Here is a 13497-nt window from a genome sequence, read left to right on the forward strand (position 1 = left end):
TGCTATTATTATTTTATTTTGTGACACAACCCAGGTGGCATTTTTAAATAATGCAGTTAAAATTAATTTTAATTTGAGAACTGGGTGATTCTTCAGAAAACAACTAGTGACAGCTTAGAATTTTGCCAAACTTCTTTAGTTTATGTTTGCCAAAAATACAAAATGTTCTCAGTTGATAGATGAGTTTTGTTTGAAAAAGGAAAAAGCAGCTGAGAAGGGAATTAAGGCCAACATTTTTAGTGTTTGCTAGTTTCCAGGCATTCACCTACATCAACTTATTTCATCTCAACCACCCACAATAATGCATACAACGGTCCTATTTGCAGATGAGGAAATGAAAACTCAGAGGTTATAAGTTACTTGCCCAGGTTTTTACTGCTGGTAAACATTAGGGCTGAGATTGGAATCTGGGCTAATCTGGTTCTAAAGCATAGATGCTTTCCATGCACCTTGCTATCTTCTGAAACTGGTCCCACAGTAGCAATACATTGTTGCCATGGTACAGCATGGCCTTAAATGGATTTGGAAGAATTCAGAGCTGATATTGGAATCTGGGCTAACCTGGTCCTGAAGCATAGATGCTTTCCATGCACCTTGCTATCTCTTGAAACTCGTCCCACAGTGGCACTGCAATACATTGCTGCCATGGCACAGCGTGGCCTTAAATGAATTTAGAAGAAGTCTTGCCACAATAATGTAATAGAATGATTGTAGGATATGGTCGGGCTATAACACGTGTCTTAGTCCTATCCCTCAGTTTCTTCTTTAACTCTTCTTTAAAGTCTATAATAATGTGTTTGGTACATGAAGTCAACCTATTGTTCTAAAGAGTGTGAATCAACTTTAACCTCTGCCTTTGTATTTATTGTTATTCCCATTTTCTTTACATGAATTGCTATTTCAGAAATTATACTAGAGGAAATTTTAAAACATAAAAAGGTTGACAAGAAAACATCCCCTCAAATATTCAGGTTCATCTTAGTCATTCATGTCTCTCCGGCAAGGATATCGAACAGCCTATCTAAGTATAACAAGGTAAAATAAAAGTTAAAGTTCGAATGAGAAACTGAAAGAAAGGGAAAATGAGAGGTAAGATCAAATGACAGCAGGAACAAAGTATTTCAAATGAATATTGTACATTTACAGGAAGCAGTACAAGCATTTGGTAACTAAGCTTCTCGATGTTTTTTTCCCCTTATTTGGGCCTGTCTGCTTAACCAGATTTACAGGATGTTAGAGTTGAAAGGGAGCTCAGGGACTTTTGCATTTTTCCTTTATAAATGAAGAAACTGAGGCCTGGTTAGAAATGGGGAAGCAAAAACTCACATCTCCTTTCCTCAAGCTGCCTCCTAAAGAACCCGTTTCTTCAAACTTTGATTTATACGTGTCAACTCTTGCCCACAATAGAGCACAGTAGTTCACATGCCCTAGAGGTTTCCATGGTGACTACATTGAGGCTGAGAATAATTATGGTATAATGAGTAAACACACGAATTCTAAGTTTCAACTCCAGCCTCTGCCATTTGCCGGCTCTGTGTGTCTCCTCAGGCAAGTTACATAATCTCTCTGAGCTTCAGTTTCATCATCTTACGAAACTGATTTGACGGTCGTAGCTCATACTTTAATGACTTATTGTGAAGATTGAGTGAAATTAGGCACATAGGACATTTGGAATGATTCTTAGCATAGTATAAGTATTCAATAATTATTATTTATATTTAATAAAACCCTTTTATGGTTATTAATTCCATCAGATGCTATGCAAAAGCTGTACGTTCTTTGATAAATCATGAAGAGTTAGTTTAGGGACAATTGAATTTGCATTTGTCAAATGTTTGTGATGTTCTCTTCAAACTTTAATTCAGTTCCATAGTGGACTCACGTAAGTGGTAGAATCAAGTGAGCACTCCAGAAAGAGTGACTTGACTTGGATATTTGAACAGAATTTTCTCCTACACTGACTAACTGCTATGCCTCTCCTAGTTCAATGCACTTCAGCCTATGAGAGTGGAAATTAAATATTAAAGCCCCTTCACATGTAAATGAACACGGCTTAAAGTCCATTTGCAAAGCAGGTGGCAAAGAAGGAAGGAAAAAGATCTTGAATAACCCTATTCTCTCCTGCCAACCCCAAGAAATCTACTTCTTATTGGAAGGAGGGGAGAGAGGAATCATTATGCTAGTTGCAGAGCTTGTTTTCTGAATCTGAGGGCAGTAATGAAACATGGATGGACATGATCTGATTTTAATTTAATTCAACAAAGTGTTTTGAGTGAAATGGCACTGTGAGCCACTGATAATATAGAAAGATAAATCAGATATTATTCTTGCCTTCAAACACCTTACAGGATAGCTGGGGTACCTGATGAATAAGCACTGACCTCCCTGCATAAAATAAATACTCTAAACAAAAGTATTTCTTTAGGAGTTTTGTGTGCCCTGTGCTACACTCTATTTCAGATACCAAACCAATGCCTAAGAATTGAGACTGTTCTTACTCTTTTTCTGAATTTCTGCTGGAATACAAAATAAAGGGTCCTTCAATGTAATTTCATATTATTGCATACAGTTATGTATGTAACTCTTACACAGAGTTACCATTCAGTCAAAGTAAATGGAAATGCCTGCTGCAGTCCAGCTCTGATCATCTCAAAAATGTACCTCCACTAAGCATGGCTGAAACCGGGTTTCATGTCAAAGGCAGGAAAAAATAGTCACCTTTACGTAGTTCAGAAACTGAAGTGAAACTTACAGCCAAGTTTCCAAGGCCTGTGGTTACTGGTCTTCCTCCCTCTTCTTGCTCTGCTACCCCTGCCTCCTGTTGCCTTTTTCTAAATCTCCCAGCTGAGTCCTGGAGTTCATTTGGTCTGAATCTCAGTAAACCAGAGTCCATTTCATCCCAAACTGAGGCACTATCTTGGACCTTGGATGCAGAGTATTGTCTGTGGTAGCCACAGTAGTTAAGTTTGTTTGTTTGTAGTTTGTTTGTAGTAGTTAAGTTTGTTTGTTTGTTTTGAGACAGAGTCTCACTCTGTTGCCAGGCTGCAGTGCAGTGGTGCCATCTCGGCTCACTGCAACCTCTGACTCGCTGGTTCAAGCGATTCTCCTGCCTCAGCCTCCCAAGTACTTGGGATTACAGGCACACGCCACCATTGTCCAGCTAATTTTTGTATTTGTAGTAGAGATGGGGTTTCATCATGTTGGCCAGGATGGTCTTGGTCTCCTGACCTCGTGATCCGCCCCCTTCATCCTCCGAAAGTGCTGGGATTACAGGCATGAACCATCGCGCCCGGCTAAGTTTCTTTTGATTGGAAATGACAGAAATCAATTCTGGCTAGCTGTTTTTTTTTTTTTTTCTTTTCTTTTGTCTTGTTTTTGATTTTGTTTTTAAGCGAGTAGGGTACAAGAACAGGAGAACAGGAGCAGAATTTTTTTTCTTTTTGTGATAGAGTCTCACTCCGTCGCCCAGGCTGGAATGCAGTGTCACGATTTCAGCTCACTGCAACCTCTGCCTTCCAGGTTCAAGCAATCTCCTGCCTCAGCCTCCTGAGTAGCTGGGACTACAGATGCGTGCCTCCACGCCCGGCTAATTTTTTATATTTTCTTTTTTAGTAAAGACGGGGTTTCACCATGTTAGTCAGGATGGTCTCGATCTCCTGACCTTGTGATCCGCCCGCCTTGGCCTCCCAAAGTGCTGGGATTACAGGCGTGAGCCACCGTGCCTGGCCCAGGAGCAGAATTTTTGAAAAGGATATTAACAATATACCCTCCCAGAATTTAAGGGCAAGTTGAACAACCAAGAGACAACAAGGAATCTGCTTAGTAATCATGGCAACTATGAGGCTTTCGGTCAATTGATATGTCTGTCTTAATTCAGCTGTGATTGTCTCAGAAGTGTACCTCCACCCAGTCTTTCTGAAATCAGGTTTCATGTCAAAGGCAGGAAACAATAGTCTACTTCGTGTAGTTCAGAAACTGAAGTTGGTGGACCTTCTCTCTAGAGAAGTAATTAAGTGGATACCCAAGAAGTGAATCCAATTAGTGTGACCAGATCAGGTGTTCGAAGGCAGGGCCAGGTCTGGGGGTATTACATGGTCGTAGGGAATCTATCTCTGTACACTGGGAGGTATAATCTCTGCAGAAGGGGAAATCATTAAGCCTCACAGCCATGCCAAGAAGTCCGTATATTGGCTTTTCCTTGGGCAAGAATAGTCAGCTAAGGAGAACTGTCTTTTAGGACACCAGATTTGTATCCATATAAGTTGCCATTTTATAAGTACATTGTCATCTTCTTCATCTCACAATTTAGTTTAGCTTCATTTGTGGGGTTACTAGTTAAAATCAATCTACAGTCAGATCTACTCTCCTGGTTGACTCAATACCATTTTCCTTTGTTTTACTCTTGTTGAATTAAACTTTAGAGGAGATTTTCAAAATAGAATTTGGGTTCCTCCACTAGAGATTTGAAGAGCTGTGCCTGCGATTGTTGTCCTTTCTTGCCCTAGGTCTGGAGAATTGTGGACCTGGGAGGCTGGTTCATCCCAGGCTCTTTCCTGGCTCAAGCCTGCATTACTGTAACATTCATTCATTAATTCATTTACTCATCTGCCTTCATTATGTCAGAAACTGTATCAGGTGGTATGGATACAAAGATAAATTTGACCCATATGTGGGCTGAAGAGGCTCACAGAGGTTGGAAATGCACACGTTGGAAAGGCAGTGGCTCTCTAATACCAAGAGGTAACAGCACTGCAGGCTCAGGCAGTAGCCCAGCCCAGAGATCCTTACCCTGCAGCACAACTGGCTCCAGCAGCCATTTCTCCTACAGGGACTGATACTGTGGTAGCAGAATAATGCCCCCACAAATACGTCCACATGTCTCCCTGGACCTGTAATATATTGTTACATGGCAAGAGGGAATTAAGTTTGCAGATGGTATAAAAGCAGCTGATCAGATAACTTTGGGGTGGGGGGATTATCCTAGATTGTCTAAGTGAGACCATTGTAATTGACAGGGTCCTCATAAGTAGCAGGGAGTCAGAAGAGGGAGAACCAGAAAGATGGCAGCAGGAGAAGGATCTGACTGGCTGTTACTGGTTTTGAAGACAGAGGAATATGGCCACAAGTCAAGACATGAGGGCACCTTTCAAAGCTGGAAAATGCAAAGGAATGAATCCTCCCTAGAGCCTCCACTAGGAAAGCAGCCTTGCCAGTTTTAGACTAGTGAGACCCATTTTGAAGTTTTGACTTCCAGAACTGTAAGATGATAAATTTGAGTTGTTTTAAGCTATTACGTTTGTGGGAATTTGCTACAATAGCAATAAAAAATTAGGCCAGGCGCGGTGGCTCACGCCTGTAATCCCAACACTTTGGGAGGCCGAGGTGGGTGGATCACCTGAGGTCAGGAGTTCAAGACTAGTCTGGCCAACATGGCGAAACCCCATCTCTACTGAAAATACAAAAATTAGCCAGCTGTGGTGGTAGATGCCTGTAATCCCAGCTACTCGGGAGGCAGAGGCAGGATAATTGCTTCAACCAGGGAGTCAGAGGTTGCAGTGAGCCAAGATCGTGACACTGCACTCCAGCCTGGGTGACAGAGCAAGACTCTGCCTCAAAAGAAAAAAAAAAAAAATTCACACAGGTATTATTTTGTGAAGTATGTGTCTGGTCATATCAAGTGAGTACATCTTTCTGGAGTGTCATTTAAAGCATTGTTTTCATATTAAGTATTAAATATATGAAGTAGAATGAAAATTAAGCATCAACTTTGAAGATAAAGCATATGAGTTCAAAATGTATCTAATTTGGGAGCTGCTTCGATCCCTAGGCTTCAATTCTCCTCTCCTCTTCTGCAGGGTGAAAGTGTTTAAGAGGCACCAATTTAACTCTAGTAATCACAAGTAGTGATTACTGGACTACCACCATTTTCATTCCTAGCAGAATATTGCATCTAGTTCTTTTTTAAGATTTCAAAATTCATGTCCCCAAAGATGCAATCGTTCAAATTTTATTTAAGGATTTAAAAATATTCTGTCAAAGAATAATAATATCTAATATGTTATAATTTTCCCACCAACATTTATTTCGTGCCTTCTGAAAGAAGCATAATTATTCTCACTAGTCAGAAAAGGAGCAGAAGCTTGTAATGGTTGTCCAAGGCCAATAAGTACTGAATGGCAGTAGTGACAATTGAACCCTGTTCCTCTGCCTGTGCATCCAGTGCTCTTTCCAAGGGTCCAGAGTGACTATGAGGCACATCACTGGGAGTGTTTCTTAGGGGTAGGAGCCAGTGCTGAATTTACCATGCATCTGCAATGTGAGCACTGTGTTCACAGAGCCCCTGAGTCTGCACAGCGGCTACTCTTGATATAGGTACTGCTTTTCTCATTCTGACTGTGAAACTGTAGTCGGCCCCTTCTCTTCATATGACTGGCTCTGTTCTTATGGGAAGATCACATCGACAAAAGAGATCACAGACAATGTACAAGAATGGGACCGTTCTGATAATGGCGAAATCCATTTTTCATTGTGATCCCCATGCTGCAATGCCAATGAGAGGCAGAAAGCAGAAGGGCCAGAGGCTTTCATTCTTCTCTGAGGTCAAGATCAGACACCCTCTTCTGGCTTTTCTCAACAGCTTTTCATTTTACAGCAGCACCTTATCTGGCCCAAGTGCCAAAAGCCACAGTTCTGTGTTTGCAGTTAGATATTGCATGTACTCAAGTATCACAGAAGGATTTTGTTTTGTGTAGATTTTTCTTTTTTTTTTTTTGAGACAGAGTCTCTCTGTCGCCCAGGCTGGAGTGTAGTGGTGTGATCTCGGCTCACTGCAACCCCCGCCTCCTGGGTTCAAGCAGTTTCCCTGCCTCAACCTCCCGAGTAGCTGAGACTACAGGTGCCTGCCACCACGCCCAACTCTTTATTTATTTATTTATTTATTTTGTATTTTAGTAGAGACAGGGTTTCACTATGTTAGCCAGGATGCTCTCGATCTCCTGACCTCGTGATACACCCGCCTTGGCCTTCCAAGGTACTGGGATTACAGGCCTGAGTCACTGTGCCTGGCCTGTTTTGTGTAGATTTATCATTAACATTAGGGTGTTTTTTAACCACAGAGGAGATATTTTTCATTTTCTCTCTCTTACTCTAGTTCAGGTTCTCTACTTTCCAGAATCTTTTAAATATTTTCAAAGACGCCCTTCCTTATGACCCTTGGAAAATGTCACCCTCTCCCAACCCCACCTTTTTTACTGTCTATCCCTTTACCATGCCGTATTCATTTTTTCCATAGCACTTCTCACACATAAAATTTTTTTAAAAATTTTTTTCTGTCTCCTCTACCTAGAACATAAGCTCTATAAGAGCATTTAAACTCCTTTGTTTCCTGTTGTATTCCCAGTACCTAGACAAGTGCCTGGCACAGTGCAAAGCTCTGTAAATATCGTTGAATGAATTGCTGAATTCTTTACATCTCTTCCATCTCTGGTACAATCTTAGGCCTGCTATAGAAAAGACCCTAGTAAAATTAAAAGCAAGAAACCATAGCAAGGAAGAAAAAAAAATCCCCTTAAGTTGCCTCTTTTTGTAGTTAGTTTCTGATTGACTGATTGATTGAGGGAAGGATTTCAAGAAGGAAATGTCAGAAGCATAAACTCAGAACTGCTCTGAGCCCTTGGAACAAAGTTCCCCAGCCCCCTATTCCTGGCCCCCTGGGCTGAGCCCTTCTTCTGCCTGAAGGCTCCCCCTCCAGGTGGAAGGGGAGGCAATCACTTGTGAGCACCAGCTTGTTCAGGTCATGTTCACTTAGTAATGCAAAGACTTTGCTTGGTTACTCTCATTAATTGGGTAGTATCAGAGAGTAGGGAGAATGCTCACTTTTTTGAAATCCACTAATTTGTTAAAAGTTTATTCTGAAACTGGCAAGAATAAGGGCAATGGAATAGATCTTCCTCTACCCCAGTGCATTTGTTTAGTCTTGTTTTCATGGCTTTCATAAAGTCTTCCTGGAAAACTTTCAGTTACTACTTCAGATCTAAGTCAAACGTCACCTCCTTTATGAAAGCTGTCCTGAATCCTTTCATGGAAAGGTTCTTCAGGCAGTCTGGGGACCATCATCATGCTTCACTCACATGGCTGCCATTGGTCTCATCACCCTGTTCATTTAAATGACCATATCTGTTACCAGTTCTGAGCACCAGGAGGCCAAGGAGCATCTCCACCAAGCTTTATATCTCAGTGTCCAGCTTAAGGGCCTGACACCTAATTGATGTTTGATGATGTTGAGAAAATGAGTGAGGGAATACATGAAAAAAATAAAAGACTTTCCAATCGAGCCACAGTTATCCAGTTAGCGTTTGGACCTTCCTTCTGAGAGCACTGTTCGATTATATACTTTTTGTCTTCATTCAGGCACTCTGATGGTTCTAAAACATCCCTACCCAAGAAAAGTGGAAGAACCCTCCATTTATGAGTCTGTCCGGGTTCACACAGCAATGCAGACAGGAAGAACAGAAAATGACCTTGTGCCCACAGCACCTTCTGTAAGTGACCTTCAATGTCACCACAAGCTCTCTCACTGTCTAAAATCAATCGAGTTCAATAAAAGTTAATAAGAATGTATTTGTTCACATAAAAATTCTAGCTTGGAATATAAAACTTGGAAAGGAATGTACGATTTGAAGCCTATGACTCAGATCATGTGGTCCTGGGTAGATCATAAAAATTACAATGCAGCTGGACATAGTGGTTCATGCCTGTAAACCCAACACTTTGGGAGGCTGAGGTAAGAGAATTGCTTGAGCCCAGGTGTTGGAGACCAGCCTGGGCAACATAAACATCTCTACAACAAAGTTTTAAAAATATTAACTGGGCATGGTGGCATGCACCTGTAGTCCCAGCTACTCAGGAGGCTAAGGTGGAAGGATTACTTGAGTCAAGGAGGCTGAGGCTGCAGAGAGCTGTGATTGTGCCACCGCACTCCAGTCTGTGTTACAGAGTGAGACCTTGTCTCAAAACGAACAAATGAAAGCAATGCAATAGTAATAGGATTTTAAATATTTAGAAAATGGAACTTAAATCTCTGTCCTTAGTTAATCAAACAACTTCATAGTAGAATGGGAAAGAGAAGTTTGCATTCACATAGTTTACTAAACTGTTTTCTTCTACAATTTTCTTATATTAAGAAAATATATATTTTTGATATTTCAACTACCTATGGAAGACAAATATTCTCCACCTTTACTATAAAAACTCAGTGTATTATTTTGTCTAGCTTTTTTCCTTTACTGACTAAAGTTTACAGACAGAAAACACTTGTGCTTCTTTGCAACGTGAGCCATTGTTCAGTTTCAGTGCAACTGGGGCACTCATTGTTTGTCCAAGAGTCCGTTTACGTTTGTTTTGTGAACTGTGACTCTGCAGAGGTTCCTCTCCAACACCCCTTTCCCTTCATTATTCTGAAGACTCTTCTATTTGTTGTCTCTTCCTTATTTGCTGAATACTACTGGTATTAGAAACCTCGATTTGGGCAGATGATGAAGAAGATAATACCCAAATAAATATCAAGAACTAATTCTGGATAGTAATCATGACACTTGAAAAATAATCACTTGAAGATATTCAGCTACAAATTACATTAAAATAAGTGTAACTTTCTATATCTGCAGTACTTTTCTTTACCCTTGACCAGAGAGATCTTTCTTAAAAAGAAGCCTTGCCACATGACCTCTGCTTTACATCCTTTGGTGATGTCGTTTGTCTTCATGGCCCACCTGGACCCTGCTTGGTTCTCAGTCTTCATCTCATGCTACTCCCACACTCACACTGTGAAACCTGTCTCTCTCAACAATGTGCTCCTTCTCCTGTCCCTGCATCTGAAATGCTGCCAACACCATTGCTATCTACTCATCCCTCAAGACTGCTATCAGGGATCAGTATCTTCCAGGAAGGCTTTCTTCACCCCCTCTAGCTTCTTTTACAATGCTCCTCTTCTGTGCTCCAGAGCACCCTCTGTTTGCCTTTATTCTAAAATTACCATGCTGTGGGCTAATTACCTTCACATCTCTCTGCCCTCTCCACCAGCCAGAAACATCTAAGGACATGAATCATTGCCTGTCCTTGCAGCTTTACAGCCTAGTCTGGCTCGTGGCACATCTTACATTTTCATTGCAGTGCTACATCTCCTCAGAAATAAAAATCCTGAAAATTGACTGAGAAAGTTATTTTGGCTTTGTTAGAAGTAGGGGAGAAGGCATCATAACTCAGAACTTGAGAAATTTAGGAGCACAAGACAATAAATAGTCCAAAGGCAGAAAAGAGCAAAGAACAAATCAAGATCTACTCTGCAACCAATTCTTGTTTTCCAGTTGATGAGTCCCTTCATAATTTCCTCTTTACCCATCCTTACCCTTAATATAGGTCACCAGTCACTTCAACATCTATTTCATTTGCACTGTTAGTTTAACTTCACATTCTCCTCTGCTACACTTGCCCTAAAGGTCTCTACTCAAGGTCAATCAAACCATATCCTACTAAGTGTATTCTTTATCAGCAACAAAATACAGATAATACCTAATTTGTGAGATTGGTGTGAGCAGAAGATATAGTGTCCTTATGCAGAAATAAGCATCTTTAAAGCACATTCTGGAAACTTTGTTACTTACTTTCTTTGCTCACTCCAGCTATCAGATGGATTCACCTCTTTTAAAATGGAGTTTTTAAAATAGTGGTGAGTGATTGATTGACAATGATTTGAACTCACACTGTATAATGACAAGCTTATGAAGTTGATTGTACATCACTATGGACAAAAAAACCTGTAAAGGTTTCCTAGAGGATCTGAAATGTTTCTCATTACTTCTTATTGGGAAATCATTGGTGACTGGACCAGCATAACTGGGGAAAGAGTTCTGCTCTGATCAGAATGCTCTTGTCCCTTATTGAACACAAGTTCTAAGCCTTCATTTGCTACCCCAAATGGCTACATGATGCTGCACCTCCATCTCCAGTCTGAGAGCCCTGAGGGTTTTCAGACTTCTGCATTTTCCTTTTGGGGTGTAGTTCTGGCTCAAGGTTTAGCAGTGGAGGAAGAGAATTAAGAGAACTTCTTGTTTGAAGTGAAAGTGAAAGATGCCCCACTGCCCAGAAATGCAGATGATTGTGTAAAACTGTTTAACATCTTTTAGTAACTGCATTTGGGGAAATTGCTATTTATGTCTCATAAACAACATAGCATTGAGTTCCCATGATAGTATTAAATTTAATTAATTCATTTATTAAACAAACTTTTTTTTTTAAAGTTTTTCCAATACACTCACAACTGTTTTAAGCACTGGGAGTTTGGCAGTGATTTTGACAATGGTCCTCTTCCCCTCACTGAGCTCACATTCTAGTGAAGATCACAGACAATAATCAATGCAGTAATCTAATACCAGATGGTAATACATCATGAAAAGAAAAAGTAGGATAAGGGGAGAAGAGGGAAGCAGGGGAGGCCTCTGTGAGGAGGAACCATTGGTAAGATATTTCACTGAAGGGAAGGAGTGATTCATGTCAAGATGTGGAAAGAGTGCTGCAGGCAGAGGAAATGGTACAAAAGCCCTGGAGTGGGAACTAAATTGAGGTGTTTCAAAGGCTAGAAAGAAGGTCAGAATTATGGGATGAAGTGAGCTAGAGGAAAAGTTGTAGAAGGTGAGATTATTGAGGTAATGAGAGGTCAGATCACATGAGGCAATGGAGTTTTCAAAGAGCAGCATCTCCCAGCTGAACATTTAGAAATATGAGTGTTTCTGCTGGTGCAATGCTTTGCAGCACTACTATCATGATGAGTGAGTATCAAGAGCCATGAAGAGTCTGACTTTACCCTGCTTGCAAGCTAACAAGTTAGCCTGCTACAATTTCATGGATGCTGATGGATAACACAAGACTTCTAGGTAAGAGATGAAAAATAGTTTATTATGCACAGGAAGAGCAAGAGCTAGGATATCAGTATTTGTGCTAGTTCCCTGTGCTGAGTCGAAGTTCCCAAAGGGCAACATTGAAAGGGCCAGTTGATATCCATAATGGGTTGCCCTACAGGAGAGGAATCCTGAGCCTTGGGAACCCAAATCTTTTCTAATGATCAGTAGACATGTCTTTTGCTCTGAAGGGAAATATTTTTATATTCCAAGGCTGCTTGTATAAGCATGCTTTAAATATCAGTCTGCAACAAAGAGCTGTTAATGCCTTGCCCATAAGACATTTGGAAACACAAGAGACCCGTAGAGAATTGTTTCCCAACAGTGATCAGGGGTCAACTATTCTTCAAAGAATGGTAAAGAATTATCTTGCCCAAAAATCTCAATAGTACTTTTTGTGCATAACATAAAAATTCTTTACCTTCTGAGCTTGTTTAAAAAAAGATTATTGCACATGGATTGAATGTGACACATGAAAGAAAGAGTAGCAGAGTCATGGCAGAGAAGCCCTGCTATTTACTGAGAAGACCGACTCTGCTGGAGGGGTGGGTTAAGGGGATGAGAAAGAAGAGCTCTATTTTGGACATGTTAAATGTGAAATACCAATTAGTTGGTTGGTAGAGATTGAAATTAATATAGTTCAAGTTCCTGACATAATAGGTCCTATCTAAAATGTTAGTTTCCTTAGCTTCCCTTTTGTAGTATTTGACATTTTTAACAACTCCCTCCTTCTAAAAATTCTGTTTCCTTAGCTTTGGCAATATCTTTCTCTTTTTATTCTGTAATCTTTGACACATTTTATAGTTCCTCTTCTTGGACACTTTCCTTGCATATTGCCCTTTTCCAGTATTTTGTTTTTGAAACTCTTCTCAGGCTTAATATTTTGTTGTTTATCCTTCCAGCCTTTTGTGTGTGTGTGTGTGTGTATACACACACACACACACGTAAAATAATGAGCTCTTCATTGTAGAGTTGTAATATTCTTGTTTAATTAACTATATATTTAGCATTTTTTTCATGTAATTACTTAGTTTTCTAAAACACCATTAAACAAATTCCATAATATCCCATTATTTGAGTATATCAGTTTATTCAGTTAATCCGTTATTACGTTTTTACATGCTTTTTTATTTGAAATAATGTCAAAGTTACAGAATAATTGCTAGAATAGTACACAGAACTTGGTTTTCCCCAAGCCATTTGAGAGTAAATTGCCTACATGATGCCCTATCACCCTGAATAATTCAGTGTGTGTTTCCAAAAATAACGGCATTTGCCTACATGACCACATAGAGCCTTTCAAACTAGAAAATTAACATTGAGGCCGTGCCACTGTTTCATCCACAGATCTCATTCAAGCTTCACTAGTTTTCTCAGTAAGGTCCTTCAGAGTAAAAGGAACCAGTTCTCAAGCACAAGTTGCACTTATCTGTCCTGTCTCTGGAATATTCTTCACTTTGGAACACGTCCTCAGTTTTTCCTTAATTTGGTGACTTTGACACATCTGAAACTTAAAGGCCAGTTATTTTGTAAATTGTTCCCC

The 13497-nt window shown here is 40.2% G+C and overlaps 1 protein-coding gene across 2 annotated transcripts in view; it reads left to right on the top strand.

The window, feature by feature from the left end:
- DAPP1 (dual adaptor of phosphotyrosine and 3-phosphoinositides 1) overlaps positions 1–13497 on the top strand; it is a 54440-nt gene that overhangs the window by 28370 nt on the left and 12573 nt on the right. For both annotated transcript variants that reach the window (XM_073017505.1, XM_007999379.3), the window contains exon 4: positions 8410–8540. In XM_073017505.1, the coding sequence (XP_072873606.1) occupies positions 8410–8540 (131 nt within the window). The remainder of the gene's footprint in view (positions 1–8409; positions 8541–13497) is intronic.

The sequence above is a fragment of the Chlorocebus sabaeus genome, chromosome 7, assembly GCF_047675955.1.
Source record: "Chlorocebus sabaeus isolate Y175 chromosome 7, mChlSab1.0.hap1, whole genome shotgun sequence".
Lineage (NCBI taxonomy): Eukaryota > Metazoa > Chordata > Mammalia > Primates > Cercopithecidae > Chlorocebus > Chlorocebus sabaeus.